This window comes from Plectrocnemia conspersa, unplaced genomic scaffold (assembly GCF_051122295.1).
Source record: "Plectrocnemia conspersa isolate PC_06_02 unplaced genomic scaffold, ASM5112229v1 ptg000014l, whole genome shotgun sequence".
NCBI classification, from domain to species: Eukaryota; Metazoa; Arthropoda; class Insecta; order Trichoptera; family Polycentropodidae; genus Plectrocnemia; species Plectrocnemia conspersa.
Window position 1 is genome coordinate 16,696,660 of NW_028277178.1, and position 18,916 is coordinate 16,715,575.

General features: G+C 33.5%; 1 protein-coding gene and 1 long non-coding RNA gene across 21 annotated transcripts in view; one reads left to right on the forward strand and one right to left on the reverse strand.

The window, feature by feature from the left end:
- mbl (splicing regulator muscleblind) overlaps positions 1-18,916 on the forward strand; it is a 190,009-nt gene that overhangs the window by 12,633 nt on the left and 158,460 nt on the right. For 16 of the 20 annotated variants that reach the window (XR_015812364.1, XR_015812365.1, XR_015812368.1 and 13 more), the window contains exon 1: positions 4,129-4,572. The exons of 1 other annotated variant lie outside the window; for it this stretch is intronic. Coding sequence is in view for 12 of the 19 variants with exons in the window: in XM_088204642.1 (XP_088060768.1) it covers positions 4,384-4,572 (189 nt within the window). In the remaining 7 variants the exon portion in view is untranslated. Of the gene's footprint in view, positions 1-3,896; positions 4,573-18,916 lie in introns of those variants that run through there. 3 more of the 20 variants (XR_015812367.1, XR_015812370.1, XR_015812369.1) reach the window with 3 other exon arrangements.
- Positions 2,390-3,065, reverse strand: LOC148226371 (uncharacterized). Its single transcript, XR_015812371.1, has 2 exons — positions 2,948-3,065; positions 2,390-2,458 (listed from the first exon to the last, which is right to left on the reverse strand). It is a non-coding gene; the product is annotated as an uncharacterized LOC148226371 (long non-coding RNA).

An 18,916-nucleotide genomic window follows, 5' to 3' on the forward strand; every position in this document is an offset into this window, starting at 1 on the left:
ACGTGTTTCTCGCATCTTTTCGACATTTTAGCATTTAAATTTATTTTTTGCATACCTTGTGCATGCAAAATCGAATAAAATTTGTCATTTCTACCGAAAACAAATTTAAGAAATGACAAATTTAACACATTAAATACTGCTATTAATTTATAATAATAAACATACTTTTTTATAGGCCAATGTTTTGAAATCAAATAATTTAGAACGCATTTTTTTTATTCGCAATAGAAAAATCAGTGAATGTCAAACTGTAGAACGCGTAACAATTAAATAAAAAAAAGTTTGGCGTCACTTACTTACTTTAATCGGGTCAAGACCACTTTAGGGATTGATGACTGTGCGCGGATGGCCGATAGATGGTGACGGGAAGTAAGTTATAAAAAGTGAATCTAAGTGTGTTTATTACCTATACTTCGTTTCATTTAACAGAGTCACTTTGAGGCTTATCTCGTATTTCACAACGGTATTTCATTGCTCCGCTTGCGTCGAGCAAAGTTGTCATATACAAACGCTCTAATTACTTCATTATTATTCCGACACTCGCAGCGCACGGACGTCTTCAAATTGTTATCGCTATTCATACGTAAATAATAACGATTAATAAATTATTGATTTTGATAGCTTATAATTTTCACTACTTCAACATAAAAAAAATTTAGTAACATCTCTAATTTGTCCAAATTTGTTTAAAATATAGAAATACATATATGATATGTAGAGGAGAATATCTATTTTTTGGACTATTTTTGTTAATATATAACATATTTTGAGCATCTTATTTTTTGTATTTGATCTGTTCTACATTTTAGCATATTTTTTTTATTTCATACTTGATTTTTAAGAAAAGCATCATTTGCTCTCTATTTTAGCGGAAAAATCTTATTTTTTCAATGTTTTTAGACAGTATTTAAAATTAGATGGTCGGTATTTATATTATACAGTCAGTATTTATATTACTTGGTCGTTATACACCGGTCAGTATTAAAGCTGTCAGTATAAATAATGAATGGTCACTATTCTTAAAGAATAGCCAGTATTTATATTATATGATCTGTATTTTAGACTCAAGGTCAGTTTTATGTTTACAGATGGTCAGTATATTAATACATGGTCATTATCAAGGTGTATTAGGGCCGACCAACCCACAAATAAATAATCAATAATTAACATTTAATATATGGCATGATGATCGATGATTACAATAAATGGTTGATTTTTAAATTACATACTACTCTAAACTGTCTGTTTGATTGGCAAACCTTACTCAATGAAAGTTATAAATATAATTATAGTTTTTGAACTTTCATTAGATTAACTCGTTTTTTGACCAACTCTAAAATAAACACTGAACTTTCTATGTTCATACTGACCAAAAATCTATTTATCCTGAACATTGCAGTAAAATAATACTGACCATTAAACTATTTCAATACGTTGTTTTGCATATATTTGCATATTTTACGATTATATTATTACTCGCATATATAATGAATTTTAGCATACATTGCAAATTGCTTAAAATAGGTGTTTCTATGTATAAGTTTAAACTTTACTAATATATTCTAGGAACTAAAACTAATAAACTTTAAAATCAGCGCGCAGTTTTACATTTGCATCACGGTAGTCAAACTTAATTGTATATAAAATTATATGATTAAGGAATATGCTAACATAAAAACTAACTGTAACATAAAAAACATGTTTTTAATATCAATATTTACTGGGTTTTAAAATATTGTTTTAAAGCCCAATACTAACTATTTCAAAGTGTACTATTAATCTTAGTTTGATTTAATATATGAAATAAAAAATAATAACAGAACCAATCCTTTATTTAACATACTAATCTATAGTAAAAATCTTGTAGTGTATTGTAATTTGTTGGCTTTACAAGTAATAAATATTGTATTGTTCTGTCCTGTTATTTCGGATTCGTTTGGAGGAAAATAATTTTCCGAGTTTGTTGACATTGGACCTTTAGCTTTGAGCCGCAAATGGAAGTGTCGGGTTTCCTTTCTGTTCATTGACCAGGTGGTCTCGGCGATTATCGCGGTCGTAGGCAAAGAGGTTTTCCACCGGGATTGGCGTCGTGGCACGACGCGACGCGTCGGCGTCCCGACGCAGAACTATATATAATCCCGGTTATAATATATCCCACAAATACATGCCGCATTTTTTTCAACTCCCGAATACCGACGAAAACGTCCATTTTCATTTCGTTTATTATTTTTACGCTTTATTTTCGTCTAGGGAATGCTCACCGTGTCCGTCGGCTGGCAACAGTTCAGCTACTTGTTTGGTCCTCCACTCTGCCTTGTATAGCGTAGTCTAGTGGCGTTTGTCCCCCTTAATTCTTATGTAAGTCTTCCGCCGAATGCACGTTCTATTCCCGTGCCGGCGTGAATGCTTTTCGTTCTATTTTTCACCTCAGTTGCTCGTTTCCTCGGTCCATCTCGCGCTACAAAACGTCACAAAAGAAAAACGTTTACTTTTCATAAGAATTTGCATTCCTGTCGCGTGACGCATGTTTATTTCCGTACACCCCGTTAGAATTAACACAAACACAACTCTACTGATATTAAAAAATATTATATTAATTAATAAATGACTAGCTCTTTTATCAAAGTATAATATAATGTCATCGCATCCGCCGTATGGCATGGAACGCCGCTACCGTTTCTTATTTATATTTGTATAGGTCTGCCAAGATATGGGATGCTAAATATAATTTTAAACACGCTCCGCTTACGTTTACTTCCTGGCTTTGCACCTTCAAATTTAACAGGTGTTTTCGAGTCGTTTATTCAGTTTTATTATTCGCGATGTAATTAATTACGCCCTCGCGCCCGTTGTACATTGTTTTAAATTCGGGAACGGAAAATTTTCACACGCAACGAGGCGGAGAGAGAAAGAGAGGCGTATCGCTCGGTCAATTTGCACACATTACCGATTTCGGCGGAAAGAACCGTATTTGCATAAGTTGAAAACGCGCATCGATTGTGGATATATGCCCATTGTTCGATTTCGGAATAATGCGATTAAGGCCTTGAATATATACGCAGCCCGCACAATGGCCGCCCGTTCGTTGTTCGATCGAAGCGTTCTCCTTCGTGACTGGCGACGTTTTACCCACTGCGCCAATTATCTAATTACATTCTTACCGAAATGAAATTTACATAAACACACACGTACGGCGGATTTTAATTTCCGGCGCTGAAATTGGATATCGCCCGAATGAGATCTGCGCGTCTATCCACCGATTGATTCAATTTTATTTCAGCTCTAGCTAATCTGTCCTATCGCTTGAACAAGTAGTGTTAATCTAACTTAGATTATTTTAGGTGGTTGCAGTGATGCGATTCAACGGAGCGACGCGGCAGAGTGAAGCTGCAGCGGCGGTCGGAGTGGATTTAATTATTTTTTTTAGGGTATTTTTAGGCAGTAGGCGAAGAGTTTCGCAAGTCGTTTTTCGATGCTTTTTGCTTGTTTCTTACGCTTGTTTTTTTGGCTGTATGAAAAACTAACAAGGCAGGCCACGGTTTATGTATTTACCCCCGCCCGGCGTTTTGACTCGCCCGGAGTGTCCCGGTGAGTCGGCGCCGGGGTAAGTCGTAGAGGGCAGCTTGCCGGTGACCGGGTAGTAACGTATGTGTTTTGTTGTTCGCAGAGCTGAGCGCCCACACCGCCCACACACCAGCTTAGCTTGAGGCCAGCCAGCTCGCTACCGCTTTTTCCGTGCCCGACACCACCCCGCTATCGACCCGGACTTACATTGCCGCGTGTGCTTTCAGTCGGACGACACCAAACACTCTCCTGCCTGTCGTCACCTGCTTCTTGGGCGCATCTCTATCTCGGATCATAATAGTAATATTGGTTGCTTGACGCTTGAGGCGCCCCCGCCCCGCACCGTCTAGTCTTCGTTTGCCATATGCAGTACGCCCGACCGAGACTGTCGATACATCGAGGAAACCGCGTGTGATATCACCCAACTAGTGTTAACCTTATAATATACATACCCCTATGAGGTAAACCAGATAAAGAGAAGAAGAAAAAAAAATTCTAATATCGATATAATAATAATAAAAAACTAATTTATACTTTATGATACATATATTATATACTGATATATATTTTTATGAACATTAACATTTAGAAATTATATATACATAAAATAGAAATAACAAATTTTGTAAAATATTTTATAAACCGGGTTGAAAATAAGTATAAATTATAAATAAAAAGCCTAAATAAATCGCAACGAGTTCTAAAAGAGTATAACCCCGACAATAGTGGCGAATAGACTGACTCAGATAAAATAAAATAGTGAAGTGACAGCGCCGTGTTTGTTGTGTGTAGCGACTCCGCGGAAGATAACCAAGGAAAATGGCAGCCGTTATGAGCATGAATAGTTTGCTGAACGGCAAGGACTCGCGCTGGTTGCAGCTGGAGGTATGCAGAGAGTTCCAGAGGAACAAGTGTTCGAGGTCGGACACCGAGTGCAAGTTCGCGCATCCGCCCGCCAACGTAGAGGTCCAGAATGGCAGAGTTACCGCCTGCTACGACAGCATTAAGGTAAAACTTTCAAATTATTATATATATATATGTGTAAATGTAGATCAACCCATATTATAATCAATAGTACTCGAAAGATTTTGAAAATAGGCTATATAAATTAATTACATATTTAATTGAAAAATCAAATTATTTCACGTTAACTTCATACAGGCATTTGGCTAGAAAAATGCATGTCATTTAATGAAAAACTATGAATTTTAATAAAATCTAAATATTAAAATAACCGACCACTGACTAGCCAACTCACCCCCCCCCCCCTCCTAAAAATCTTAATTATCGTCCCTGATTCTAAACCGGAAATTCTCAAAACAAATCCTTAAAATATAGTCTCGAATCTATCCCGAAAATATTCTTTTAAATATGTCATTTTAGTGAAATCATATCAAAATGCATTTTCACCGGTAGATATAATTTTACCAGTCAAAATATAATTTATCTGGCATGTGCTAGAAAAAAAATATGTGATTTTAACCTTTCCATGCGATGTATAAATGTTACAGTGAATGTATATTTTTCAGTCCAAATACATTTTCACTAGTAGATATATATAGCGCTAATATGCTGCTCTAAAATGTCTTTGAAACTCAATTTAACAGTTGCGAAACGTCCATTTGCTGTTCTAACCCAAACCTAACGAAAGTTTTAATAGTCCAAAATACAAATTAAACCAACTCACTCAGGGGAAAATAAGCGAATTAAGAAATACAGGCAAACGTCGCATTAGGCATATTGCTGTTTTAAAAATATGATAATTATCCTTACCAATATTACTGTAGACTTCTGATATAAGAATATTAGTAAAAATACATTCAAATCGAATTTTGGTCAATAGGAGTGCGCAAAGACAATTATCACTTCTCAGAAGTCAAAAATTCACGACAAAAACAATAAAATCGTGTCGGCGCCGTCGCGAGCGTTCCCACTGTGACTACCCACCTCCAATCCACCCTTAATTTCTATGTATATTAGAGTAGAAGGCAATGGATTTTTAATGGCTTAGTCATGAATAATTTTAAAAACGCTTTTGATATCCAAAAAGATGAAAAATTTGCTTTGTTCATAAATTCAATGCGTGCTCTCATTCCAAATTATTCAGAAAAAAGTTCCACTGCAAATTATTCAGGCTCCTCTGGCACATCTACTTCAATAAACGTAACATGTCAGCAAAATAAAATATTGCAAAAATGCGTCTACAATAGCATTATTAAAATATGTTTACATATTAAATTACGACATCTTAATTTATATAAGATACTACAAATATGCATATATTTTATGGTTTTGCTTTCGTTTCATCAAAAAAATATTTTTTACCTATTTTGTGGTAATCTATCCCGGTTTTCCGACCACTGACTTTCAGATTCGACTTACAGCACTATCCTTTCACAGAAGTGAAAAAAGCATAATATGACAGAAATATAATTTATTTTCTAACATGCTAAAAATTTCATAAAAAAAGCTCAAAAGACACTGATTACAACATAATTTTATCAAAATGATAGCAAAACTGGCACTTTTCAAATAAAAAAAATATATTTTTTTATGCGAATTTGCTAAACGGGACAAATAAGTGTTATCTAAAAATAAAATAAATTAATTTGCAAATCGTACCGCATATATTTATTTTTCTGCGGTCAAAAATCTAAATTAGGAATTTTGCCTTAAAAAGTCAATAGTAGTTTGAAGCAGATCTCTGTTTACTGTAGTGTATATATTATACATATGTATGTATTAATGTTAATATGTCTTTAATATCATCTTGGCTAATTAATTTTATAATTAATCCAATAATATTTTTTAATCGAATTAAATTTTACAGAAGTATTTTATGTATGTATCATATTTAAAGATAAATACAATATTCGGATGAAACGGCGTTTCGACGATTCGTTAAACGCGCCTCTTCTTAAACTTCGCTTTAATCACCCCTCAAGAAATACGTTTCTTTCAACAGGGTAAAAAATGAAGAGAAAAAAGAATCGCGATCAAACGTGGAAAAGGGCGCGACGGGAATACGTTCGCACAATACCAAACAAACAATAAAAACCAATTTATATCCTCGGCGACATGGGGTGCGAAATTTTAATGGATCCCATTTATTTAGGAAAATTTATCTGTTTTATCGCGTCGAAAAATCGCGAACAGACGCGAAAATGCGGTTCGCATTATTCTCACGGGGATAAAAGCGAAACCGGCGTGTTGGTCTTTGGATTTTTTCTCTGTCAACCATACCAATCGGCATAATAAGGCGTCTGACGAGTTCTCGTATACATTTAATAAAATATTCATGCCGGAGGCTCGTTAATAATAAATTATGCGGCACGGCATCCGCCCGTGACTTATTGGACCGGATACCTGAGAAATGCGCTCGATCGAAATTATCCATTAAGAGATTCGCGAGATTAAGATCCAGTCGATTTTGGGAGGTTGGTAATCGTAACTTAAATTATGTGATTTTTTGTATTTGTTATGCATGAGCGCCAGACCGCGTCAGTTGCATATTCATTGTTGTTATTGTTAATTGAAATTCTGTAATAAAAACTGACGATGCATTTGTATTTTGTGCTGACTAGTATCACACTGACTATCCAGAAAATTTAAATTTTATAACGAAATTATAATTGTAATACAATTTTACGTTACATACATATTTATTGCAAAAAATGACAGTAGCCACTCACCTTGAAATTTTATAAAAGAAAAAGTTATCATAAAAAGTCATCTGCAATAAATGCCACACTTGTTTTAAAAAGTAAAAGTTTGATTGGGTAGTCAAAAAGCAAAAACATACACTGAAAACTGAAATAATAATAATTACAGATGTATTTCTATCCAAGAAATTCGAAATCCGAATATATTTGCCTTTTTCTTATCGATTCGTAAAGTATTCGCTGATATATGTATGTATCCGACCAACCGTAAAACATAGTTGTGTATTTTAATAATTTGGATAGTCATTATTTTCTTTGGTGTATCGCTACATTATCTTTAGCCCAATTGTTTCATTTTTAATTTTGCAAAATTTATTTTCTTATTTTTATGTTATGTATAACAATAATGGCCGTGGTAATTAATACCCGACAAACAAAATAATCACATACTGTAATTGCCGAAATTCCAAAAAATACTCGTATTTCCCAGTTAATATTTTGCAGCTGTGGATTTTACCAATTGATTTTTTTTATTTCTTAAATTCGATACCAATAATGTGTAATTTTAAATTTGTCTAGAGTACTTTTTATAGTAATATTTTTGCGCATATCAAGTTGTAGTATTTTTGACTGCAGGTGAAATTCAAATTTAACATCGTACTGATTTAAAGTATGAAACATATAATATTTTTAATATTATAAAACTAAATACTTTTTTTTTGGTAACATGTAAAGCATATGTATGCATGTACAATGTATGAACTTGTTTTTTGTACAAATTGTATTTTTGAATTCTTTTAATGCCAAATCAAGAATTCTCATTTCTCGAAAAATTTGCTCGTTTATCAAAAAATTCCATAGAACCTTTTTTTGAAAAATTAAATTTTTACGAATATTTTACAATCGCTGCATTTTTTTATACCGCTGCATAAAAAGGGTGGATCAGTTTGAAAATATGCATGCCTTCTTAAAAGCTTTTGATTATTTAATTTATCTAAAACTACATCTACACTTAGAAGAAATCGTTCTTCATGTTAGATTGCAAAAATGTATGATAGCTTTTCACAGAGCTTCGCAACATAATTTGCTTTTATTATTTTTATCTTGTCAGAAATATGAAAAATGTAAAGTATGCAGTATTATTGACAATTCGGGTATAAAAATACGTTCGGTTATAAAAACGCTCTGTAATCAATCTAAGCAGATACATTAGAATCTGATCCTCGACTATTCGCATCCATTAAAACAAAACATTACTCTCTTGAAGTTTGTTTTCTTTAAAAATCATTCAGTTCTCTCGAAAATCGAGTATTCGAATATTTTCGTAAGATTATAAAAAGACGTTCTGGTTTTCTCTCTCAAGAAATTAGAATTTTCATTTTCACTTCTCGATTTTCTTGACAATTTTTTATAAATAAAAAAAAGTGTAATATATAGTAAATGATTAAACTAATATAATACATTATTCTTGTTATTTTTATAATAAAAAATATTAACAATAATATATTGTATTTTATTATAATTACATTACACGTTTTTTTTTTTTATCAAAATTTCTTAAGAAAATCGAAAAGTGGAAATAAAAATTCTCATTTCTCGAGAAATGAAAAACATTGAGAAACCAGAATGTCTATTCATAATCTTACGAATATATTTGAATATTTTGTCGTTTACTGTTCGATTTTCGAAGAAACTCGAATATATAAATTATGTAATTTTAATTCAGACTGTTCATTACACATTAGGGTTTCTTAGATTTTTCTAATTGCATGTATGAATATCTTAACGAATAATTAAAACTGTAATAATAGTTTATAATTGATAATATAGATGTCACAAATTTATATGCTGATTTTAGTCTAGTCTCTTACTAATCACTAGTGGGTGTTGATTGTGTTGACGCGGTCGCAATGCATTGGTCTAATGCTCATGTTACAACTGATGATTTTCACTAAATAAAAATGTTTGATTTATATTTGTCTATTATCTTACCAATTTATTAAAAATAACGTGCTAGAATTGACATATTTTGAATCGACTTGAATGAGATAAATTTCTTAGACTTAGTCATAAACAAAAATAATTTCTTAGTCATAAACAAAAAAAGCTTCGTACTTTTTTTTAAATCTAACTCTATAAGCTTTTTGTCTCCACGAGCTTTGAAAATAAACGGGAAAAGATTTTTTCATTATGTAACTTAACGATGTCACTAACGCTGACAAACAATTAATTAAACACGAAGCTCGTTTTTGAAACAAAGACGACTTTTACCTTAATAAACACATTCGTGACTGCTCGACGTTGGGGGTTGCGAATGTCGCCCGCGCCAGATAAAATTCCGAATCGATCCGAATGTGGGCTAGCCGTATATTAATTGAAAATTCTACGGAAATCTTCAAGTTTTCTGATAAGCGACCGGCGCTATCTGCCGCGCCCCCCCGATTCGAACCGCAGACCGTGCGTGCCGCGAAACGCGACCGTGCCACTAATCACTCACCGTGTTATCGAGCCGACACGGCACGCACGCCGCTTATTAGCATAAACGTATGCAACGCGCCGGGGTCGAAAGTTTAGTCACTAATCAAGCTCGGCGGCTCTCAAACTTTGTGTCGCGCGGGGCACCCCTTGTTGTGTAACCGAACCCCGAACGCGCGGAGGCGTAATCGGCGATCGTTTGTCATCGCTAAGTAGTCGCTTGTTAATTTTTAGCCGTGTGACAGTTCAATGTTTCATTGTGACAAATCGTCATGAGCGAATGTCCGCCGCTCTTCCCGAAACCAATTACGCTGTCTAATACGGCTGACGTTTGCGCAAATTGAATTATTAAATATGTAGTGTCATGCCGTACTATATATAGACGTATTTATTATTTATGTATTAGATTCGAGCCACCAGTGAATTATTTCAATATGTCAGTTATCCTAGTTTCCTGTGTCCTCGGATCAATATCAAAAGCGTGAACTTTAGATTTGTCACAAACAAGAAATGCATATAAACTTATTTATTATCATGGTGAGTTGAAAATTGAAGCTGCTGAAAGCGAAATGGCAAATCACTAGCACATAAGCACAAGATCTCCCTAAAATGTGTCAGTCAAATCGTTGCTTTAACACAGATGTGTTAAATAAATACTTTTGCACAGTTTTGCTCTGGATCTTATTGAAAGTTTGAACTGTTGTAATAACTAGACAACTAGTAGCTTTTTCTTGTTATATTAGTAAAATCGTGCTGCAACTGGTATAATATCTTCTACTTGTATATTCTTAGGCACTAAATTACTAGTAAATTACGTTTCAAAAAATTACTTAGAGAGACAAAATTTGAGAATTATACTACTGCTTCTATGAAAGGTATGCATATATAGAGAGCGAGAACTTATTAATGCCGAATAAGCGATAAACTCGCGGTTCCCGTATTTTAAACCATTTTCCCCGCCCATACTGCGAACCAAACGCTTATAGAAAATCAGCCGTTGTATTTTTCTTTTTTAACAACGCACCTGTAAAAAACAAACACGAACCTCATATACACGTAATATATAGATTCGCAATATATATTATGGTTAACGTGCAACGTAAACATAGGGAAAACTCAGCCCGGCGATATTATTTCGAATCGGAATTACAGCGCGCGCGAACCGAGTAAAATTGTAATTTAACGTCGGCATCTGACTTCGGTAATGCGGTCCATACATTATTCGCCTTTGTATCGAACGTGTCGTGTCTACTCCTGCAGAACGGGGATAACATCGGTACGAACACAATCCCCAAATGCCATCATTCACGCCATTAAGCATCCGAAATGTTCCCTCCGGACGAAACTCGAACGAACTCGTGCCACTATTTTATCTATCTCTCACTCTCTCTCTCTCCTTCTGCTCATACTCTAACTTTTAACGTAAACAAATTATCTCGGCCCCCGTCAAAACAACCCGATTTAATTAATCGAACCATATTATAATATAATCCAGAGATTATGTTATTCTGTTATATGTAAATGCATAAAAATTTTGGCATACATAATTGAGTATCATCTCCAAGATTCGACCCAATAATTATTTGGGGAATAGCCAGAAGTTGCAGTAGTCTAATTTAGAGATATTTGGCAGATCTTGGTAGAAAAAATATTTTGATTTACTTCTACATTGTGTATATTATATTTATCTCATATATTGCTTAACCAAATCTAATACGATTTGAGCGTAAAAATGTAGCCATATTTAAAAACATTTATATATTTAAGAATTAGTTCCGAATCGTTTCTGTATTACGTCACACATGAATATTGACAGCACAATTTAATCCACACATTTATAAACTTGAGCTTATTCATTATTTTTGATGATGATTATAAGTTAATATTGTTAGTTTAATTTATAAAACAAGAGTGCAGATATGTTATACAATATATTAAATTTTGTTTCAGTGTTTTCATATTTATAACTTAAAATCGCAAAAAATATTTTTAATCAGCCGCAATGCCTGCACGATATTTACCTGAAAGACGTAGGTGTTTTTATTAATTTACATCTAGTCTGAAAGTATAGAATTAATGATTTTATTATAATATATAATTTTAATTCCGATCGAACATCACAAATTGGGTTTACCTTATTTTTTTTAATCTCAATAAATAATTTAAATCGAGTTAGAAATCGTGATTAATAGTTAAAATTTGACAGTTGCAAAACGTTCATTTGCTGTTCAAACCCAAACCTAACCTAAACGAAAATAATAGCGGTTACATTAATTAATTAATTTCGAGTTACAACTTTTGGATTTTGAGTGTGGCACCGTGCTACAAGTATGTACCTAAAATTCTATAATAATGAGCTACTGTATGTATTCAACAACGACAAAAAATATTTTTTTATTAGGCAACGTTTTAAAGTCAAATTTGAAATGCAATATTTTCAACGATTATTGCTAATAATAAAAGCAATATACAGTAGATTGGGGACGTGCTATTTGTGTGCATGTAGTTGTAGGGAGTAGAAAATAATCGATAACAATTTTTTGATAACGGCTAATCAAATATGCTACAAAAAATGCGCAATTTAACGTATTTTAAACGCACAAGTTTTCGATGATTAATATTAATTTTATGTAGTTACAATATTTAAAAAATAATATTACAACAGTATTTTTCATAAAAGTATAAACAGAATTAATAAAATATCATCAGATAATTGCCTGAAAAAGATCATTATTACTTAAAAAATCGATTTGTTTCTAAAAGTTAATTTATATACACAAATTAAGTATTCAATGTAAGAACCAGACAGAAGAGAAACCTAACTTAATTTTATACATGTTTGTTATTTGCTTAAAATATACATCTCGTGTAATGTAATCGCGAATTTCACTTTAGAATTAAATATAAAATACTTTCTTTAAGCAAAGTTTTGAACAAATATATTCTTTTCCGGAAAATACTGTTGTACAGCGTTTATGATTATTGTATTATTGTATTATTGTATTCGTTAAAAAATCAAAGCAGAATACACGCTATTTATAAATTAACTAATATTTTAATTCTTCTTATAAAAATATTTTATTTTTATAACTCATAATTAAATTACTAAATATTTATCAAATGACACATTATAATAACACAGTATGTCACAATATTATAAAAATCTAAAACGTAGTAAAAAATAAATTTAGTCAGCTTAAAAAATGAATAAGAACTGTTTGTTTCTTATTTATTTTCAGATTTTTTTTATTTTTGTCATATTTTTCCCTGCTTTCCGATAAAGCTGCGAAACATCTGCTGCGAAAAGCCGACGCGTATGTAAATTTTCGCGATCCGTGTTATTTGTCGTTTTTTTTTTGCAGCGCACGAACCATTTGTTACGTGCTGCGATAATGACAATATTTACATTGGTTAAAATCACCGACGGCCGTTGCACATTTGCCGGATGGCGTTTCGATGCAAATTCGGCCGTGTGTCACCGGGCGAAAAGCGCTTGTGCACGATATATTTAACACGCATATGCATATCGGGTCGTTCGATATGTGTGTATTGTGTTTTCAATACTGCGGTTGAAATAAAATGAAAATATTGCTAATTATCTCTCTCTAATATGTCGGGGTGCATGCGCACTATCGCTGACGTGCGCCGTCACGGACACGCAACCGACGATAAAACAAAAATAATTAACGTCATGCCTAATACAGTAGTAATATATAAATATTATAGAATACAAACAGGAAACCATTACGTCTAATTCATACACAAAAAAAAGTATATGCCTAATACTCGAGTACATGTGGATAAGATTATGTAATAAGTAAATAATCAAATTCACATTTTTGCTATTATTCTTATTATGATTCTACAGAACTTGCGGTGTGTTTTTTTTTCAAAATATGTAACATCAAAATCCAATCATGAACAGAACGACCGACGGAAAGTTTCGGCGTTATTTATTGCCTTACCTGAAAATTCAATTTGCCTAATTGCGGACAATCGATACGAAATGTTGTACACACGCTAACATGCAAAACTTTTTTAGCCCCGTTCAATATTTGCAAACGGGGGAAAAAGTTTTCCGTCATACGCGCGACCGACACACCATGATGACTCAGTCATTTTATCATATGCATGTTTTTTTTTTCGACAGGCGCGGCCAACCATCGGCCCGCGAAATAAGTAATTACGAAACAGTCTGGAATGCGAGGCTTACGTCAAAAGCCTTCAGACGCAAAGCTACGGTTTGCGAAGAATTCGCACGTGATTTTCGGGACGATCTCTCTCTCGCGGTTTGCGGAAATGTGTGTAATTTAAACTGTTAGTTTGCGATATAAATACATCAGTGACGCAATTGGCGTTCGATAATCTGAAAATAAAATACAGGTGCTAATGAAACTGTCCAGCCATGTCGGAATGCGTTATATAAATGTAATATCGCTTGCTTCAATCGATATATATATACTACTTACTTGCTTGGGCAGTCTTTATTATCAAATTGCTTCAGTACACTATTTTATTTTATAGTAGAACCAAAAAAACTTTCTGATCCTCTTTGTTACGGTGAATTAAAAGTTACTTTAATAATTAAAACCGTCTCGAGCTACAGGATAAATTACAATGAAAAAAAAATATTTTTTTATAATTTATAACTAAATTACAATATTTACAGAGGTTTAATATTTTATCTCTAATATACATATTATATATTATAATATTCTGTTCACTCGTAGGTGAAAAAAAATCTTAAATTAAAAAGACTACTCCATTAATTATGATATATCCTAAAATCGAATAAAACCAACATGATAGACGAGTGGTATATGTCGCTGACTGTTGACCTGAAAGTCCCGGGCTAGAATCTTATATTGACCTTATTGTTTTTCAATTTCTATCATATCTGGTAAATCTAAATGAATGATTATTATATAATTTATTTTAAATTGATTAAGTTAACCTAGATTTTTCTAATCTCACAAATGCATATCGTGATGAATAATTAAAATTGAACTCCATTGTATATTATAATAAGCTATTTCAATTTATAGAGAATGTATTCATCAACAAAAATTTTTTATTGTAAAATATAACTAATGTTAATAAATTCCAATTTCAACTAATTATGTTTTCAAAACAATATTTTTTCCTCCTTAAGTCATTTTTAATAAAAATATTAAAATGCTTAATATTTTATGGGAAAAAATATAAGTTTGAGGAGTTTCCTTCAAATATTTTAAGTTGTTCTGTGAAAAGCGGCGAGCTGCATCGATCGTGAAGTAAAACAAATTGCAAACATTTAATTAAACTCTTTCTTACTAAAACAAGAACTCAGCGTATATATGCGCAGTTGAAACTCAACATATAATTTAATATTGAAAGCATGAGGAAAACTGTGAGCTAATCTAAAGTTGTACCCGAACGGAAGATATGATAAGATCTTGAGGTTTACAAAATATGCAAGATGGGCTCAAATTAGATATAATTTATTATTATACGAGAATGCATAAAGAGCTAATTTAAAACCACGTTTACGGAACAGCTGCATATAATCGCTATACGCCCACGACTACTTTTTTCACCCAATACTACCTTATATCGTGCAACGTTTTAATTTAATTTCAGGCAGCGTACCTCCACGCTTACCGCACTTTTACCCCGGATTGAAATATGCAACATCCAAGCTCGCCGTGGGGATCTGGAAAATGTCAGGACGGCCACTAATTTAATTTCGCTAAAAACATAAACAAAAAACCTTATCCGTCGCCTGCCAGACGAAGGATAGTATTATACGTCGAATGTGCTTTGCCTTTAAAACTCACAACGCTATAATATAACTATATACTTTGTATGTATAAACAGTTCCTTTCTCATTTTTTTCGGTACTTTGTTGTGCGTTAAACTCTACGCTTGACACGTTGCTTAATTAGTTTAGACCGAAACGGGCGATAATTGGATCAAGGCAATCGATACAATGTAACTAACTCTGTATTGTATTATGTAATTAAAAACATGTATAAAAAACTATTCTTGTTATGAATATTAAAAATTGATTGCTTCACTATTTTTTAATCCTAAATTTTTTGTCGCACGAATGTGTAAATATAATATTTCTCAAACGCTGTTCCTCCAATCTCTTCAATGACACAAACCGACTTTCTTGTCTTCTGTTTGTTGAGGGCTTGCTAGAACTTTTGTCGCTTTTAATAACCAATTTTGAAACAACCATTTAAAATTTCATGCTTTCTCTATTCATTGTATATTAACAGTATACTCTTGATTATCTGGGCTAATGCTGGGGAGGAAGTTACTTAAAGATACTTAAAAAAAACATGGATAATCCGAACTATAAATTTTTATTTGCTTTTAAAATATGTATATTTTATTATATTTGGACAGAATATCGTGGTTTATGACGTCTCAGACTAGTAATTCTGAGGTTGCGGGTTCGAGCCCCGGCAACAGCACTCGAATTTTTATTTATAAAAATGCGCTATTATTTGTAAAGAAACCGGCTCCAGCTGCAGTTACATCTATTGATTATAAATTGCATAGCATAATAATTTATAATTAATATTATACATAAATTTTACCGATTCCCGGACTTTCAATCTGGTAGTTTAAACTTACTTTTAGGTATTGACTTACTCAGTTGGTACAGATTTGCCCGTTGTAACGCATTGGGCTTTAGATAATTTAATAAAAAATAAATTTGTAATACATATTATCAATTTATTTATTCATTAAGGAAATCTGTGCTCGTTTGCTTTTTATTTTTAGATCCTTTAATAATTTTTGAACATTAGTACACTTTATATTATATAATTTGAATCCTCTTTGGTAGATGTATAAAGTTAGTACTGTCTTTTGACTACTGTAGTTGTTAGTATCGCCAAACCTACTCCATGTGTGCCGATAGAAACAAATAAATAATCTCATGAAAAAATCATAATTCAGTTTTTCTTTTGCTGTTAATTCAATTGCATCCTTCTCATTATAATGATATTATATTGCCTATATATAAGAGTATATGTTCATAAAACAGGGTTATTTTATTGTTACTATAAACTCCTTTTTATTCATGCTAATAAAGTATATTTAATTTTGTTGGGATTTTTATTTGGGGTGCCGCAAATAAAATTCTCCTCACTCCGTGTGTCGTAAGATAAAAAAATTTGGCAGATACTGCCTTAAATGATCTAGGTTTTTGTGCTTTTCCAATCACCAAATGTTTTATTTTGTGAGTTCCAGGTGCATTTACGCAACACATGCGCATGATTTCAAATTTAATTCAAGTGCATTGTATATTAAATAAGATTCTATTCACATGCATTGGAACTTGTTCTACCTCTCTCCCTGTTTTTCTTGAAGGTGTTAAAAACAACGGAGCACATAAAATTTAGATATAGTAAATTATGTTTTAATGAAGTCTTTATAAATATTTAATATTTTTCTATTAAAATATATTTTAATATAATAAGCAAAGGCTTTGTATATTACCACACAGCCTGAGTCGGCTAATCCGTCAGGGTATATGCCTCTCTCCTTATCAAAAATGTCACACGGCTCCGTGTCTACAAAACGATCCCCGAATCCCTCCTCCTGTTTGCTCGGCGAAGTTTCCTCCGGCGGGCCGTTAGCGAGATAAGGATTCCGTGTGACGTCACAGAACCGCGGTCCGGATACGATCCTCGGCCCTTATCTCGCGGTCGCTTATCCCGTAAGCTCATTGTTTTTCGTCGACTAATGAAGGGTTAGCACGTAAACATTAACCGTTATTGCCGTCTTTGACTGAAGTGGGTTGCGACACCTAATTTTGCCCGAATGCCGTACTATTACGACCACTGCCTAGTGCTTAATACCCATTTTTCTTTGCGGACGATAAAGAATGATTTATTCTTTGTCGATTTTTATTATTGTATGTATATGTACGTATGTGTGTGTACGTTTTTCTTCTTTTCCTTACGACGATCGAAGAAGGTCATGTGGGGAATGTGAATAGAGCGTGGCGCACATGAATGGTGCTCGAGTGTGCTTTTATTCGATAAGGCCAAAAGAAAAATTGCCATACAGCGACCTTCAAATATCAATATTACACGTCTATGTGTATCATATTATAAATTTGCCATATATTTACTTAGTTTTGTTACAGCGCATTTAGCAAGTTTAACCATTATTTCTATACAAATAGACATACAATGAAACTAGCACAAAAAATACACAATTTATTTCAAATTGTTATAATTTCGGTGAGCACGAAGGTGCCATTAAATTACCGGCATAAATGGCAGATATCCAATTTAACTCATGATCGTATAAATTTTTATATTCGCAAATAATTAATTTTATACATTTAATCATTTAAATATAAATATATATACAGAATAAGTAATTAACACATCACGCGTTTTCGAGTGTTAAAAATAATGTACTCAAAATGATATTTTAGCAAACATATGTATGTAACACATCTGAAATCAGCGTGTATGTAATTTTATCTACTCTGTTTTTTTTCTGGTATCTAGTGTTAACAAATCTTGTACATGACGTTGCGCAACTACAATGCGCATTCACCTCGGCTTTTCTGCCGGTCGCTGGTTCGCACGGATGCTGCGTTCACACGCGTCTGGCGCTTCCGCGATCAGCGGCGAAAACAATAGCGGGAAATTTGACGAGCCGATACTTGACCTTTCCCAAGAGACGTCGGGGGCCAAGGCCGGGCGTCGCGACGCTTCCCGTGCCCGAAGCGCGCCGGCTTGAAACCGCGCCAAGCCCGAGAGCGATTTACAACCGCCGGTGTCGATTATTTACGAGTCAATTGAGTGGCACATTCCGAACAAAACAAACCGGGACGGGACACCCGCCCGCCAGTCAATGGGAAGCGTTTAACCTTTCGGATTCCCTGCGTCATTCATCGCGCACCGATCGATGCATATTTTATGCGCTGCCGTCTCGACCGATTCGCTGCCGATTAATTATTCCGTCGTGCCGGATCGTTAACCCTTGGCAAGAGGCTGCTGGGTGCGCATGTAGCCACGTATGCACACTCCAGGATCAGGTGCTAACACTATCAAGTCTACTAAATGCTTCATTATCAATGCTCATTCAATGGAGACTTTTCTCCAACAGAAATCCAAGAGTCTGTTGCCTATAGCAGTAACAAGACTCCCACTTTGCTGCTGAGTAGTAAGTACTCTTATTGTTTAAAATGATGCAGAGGA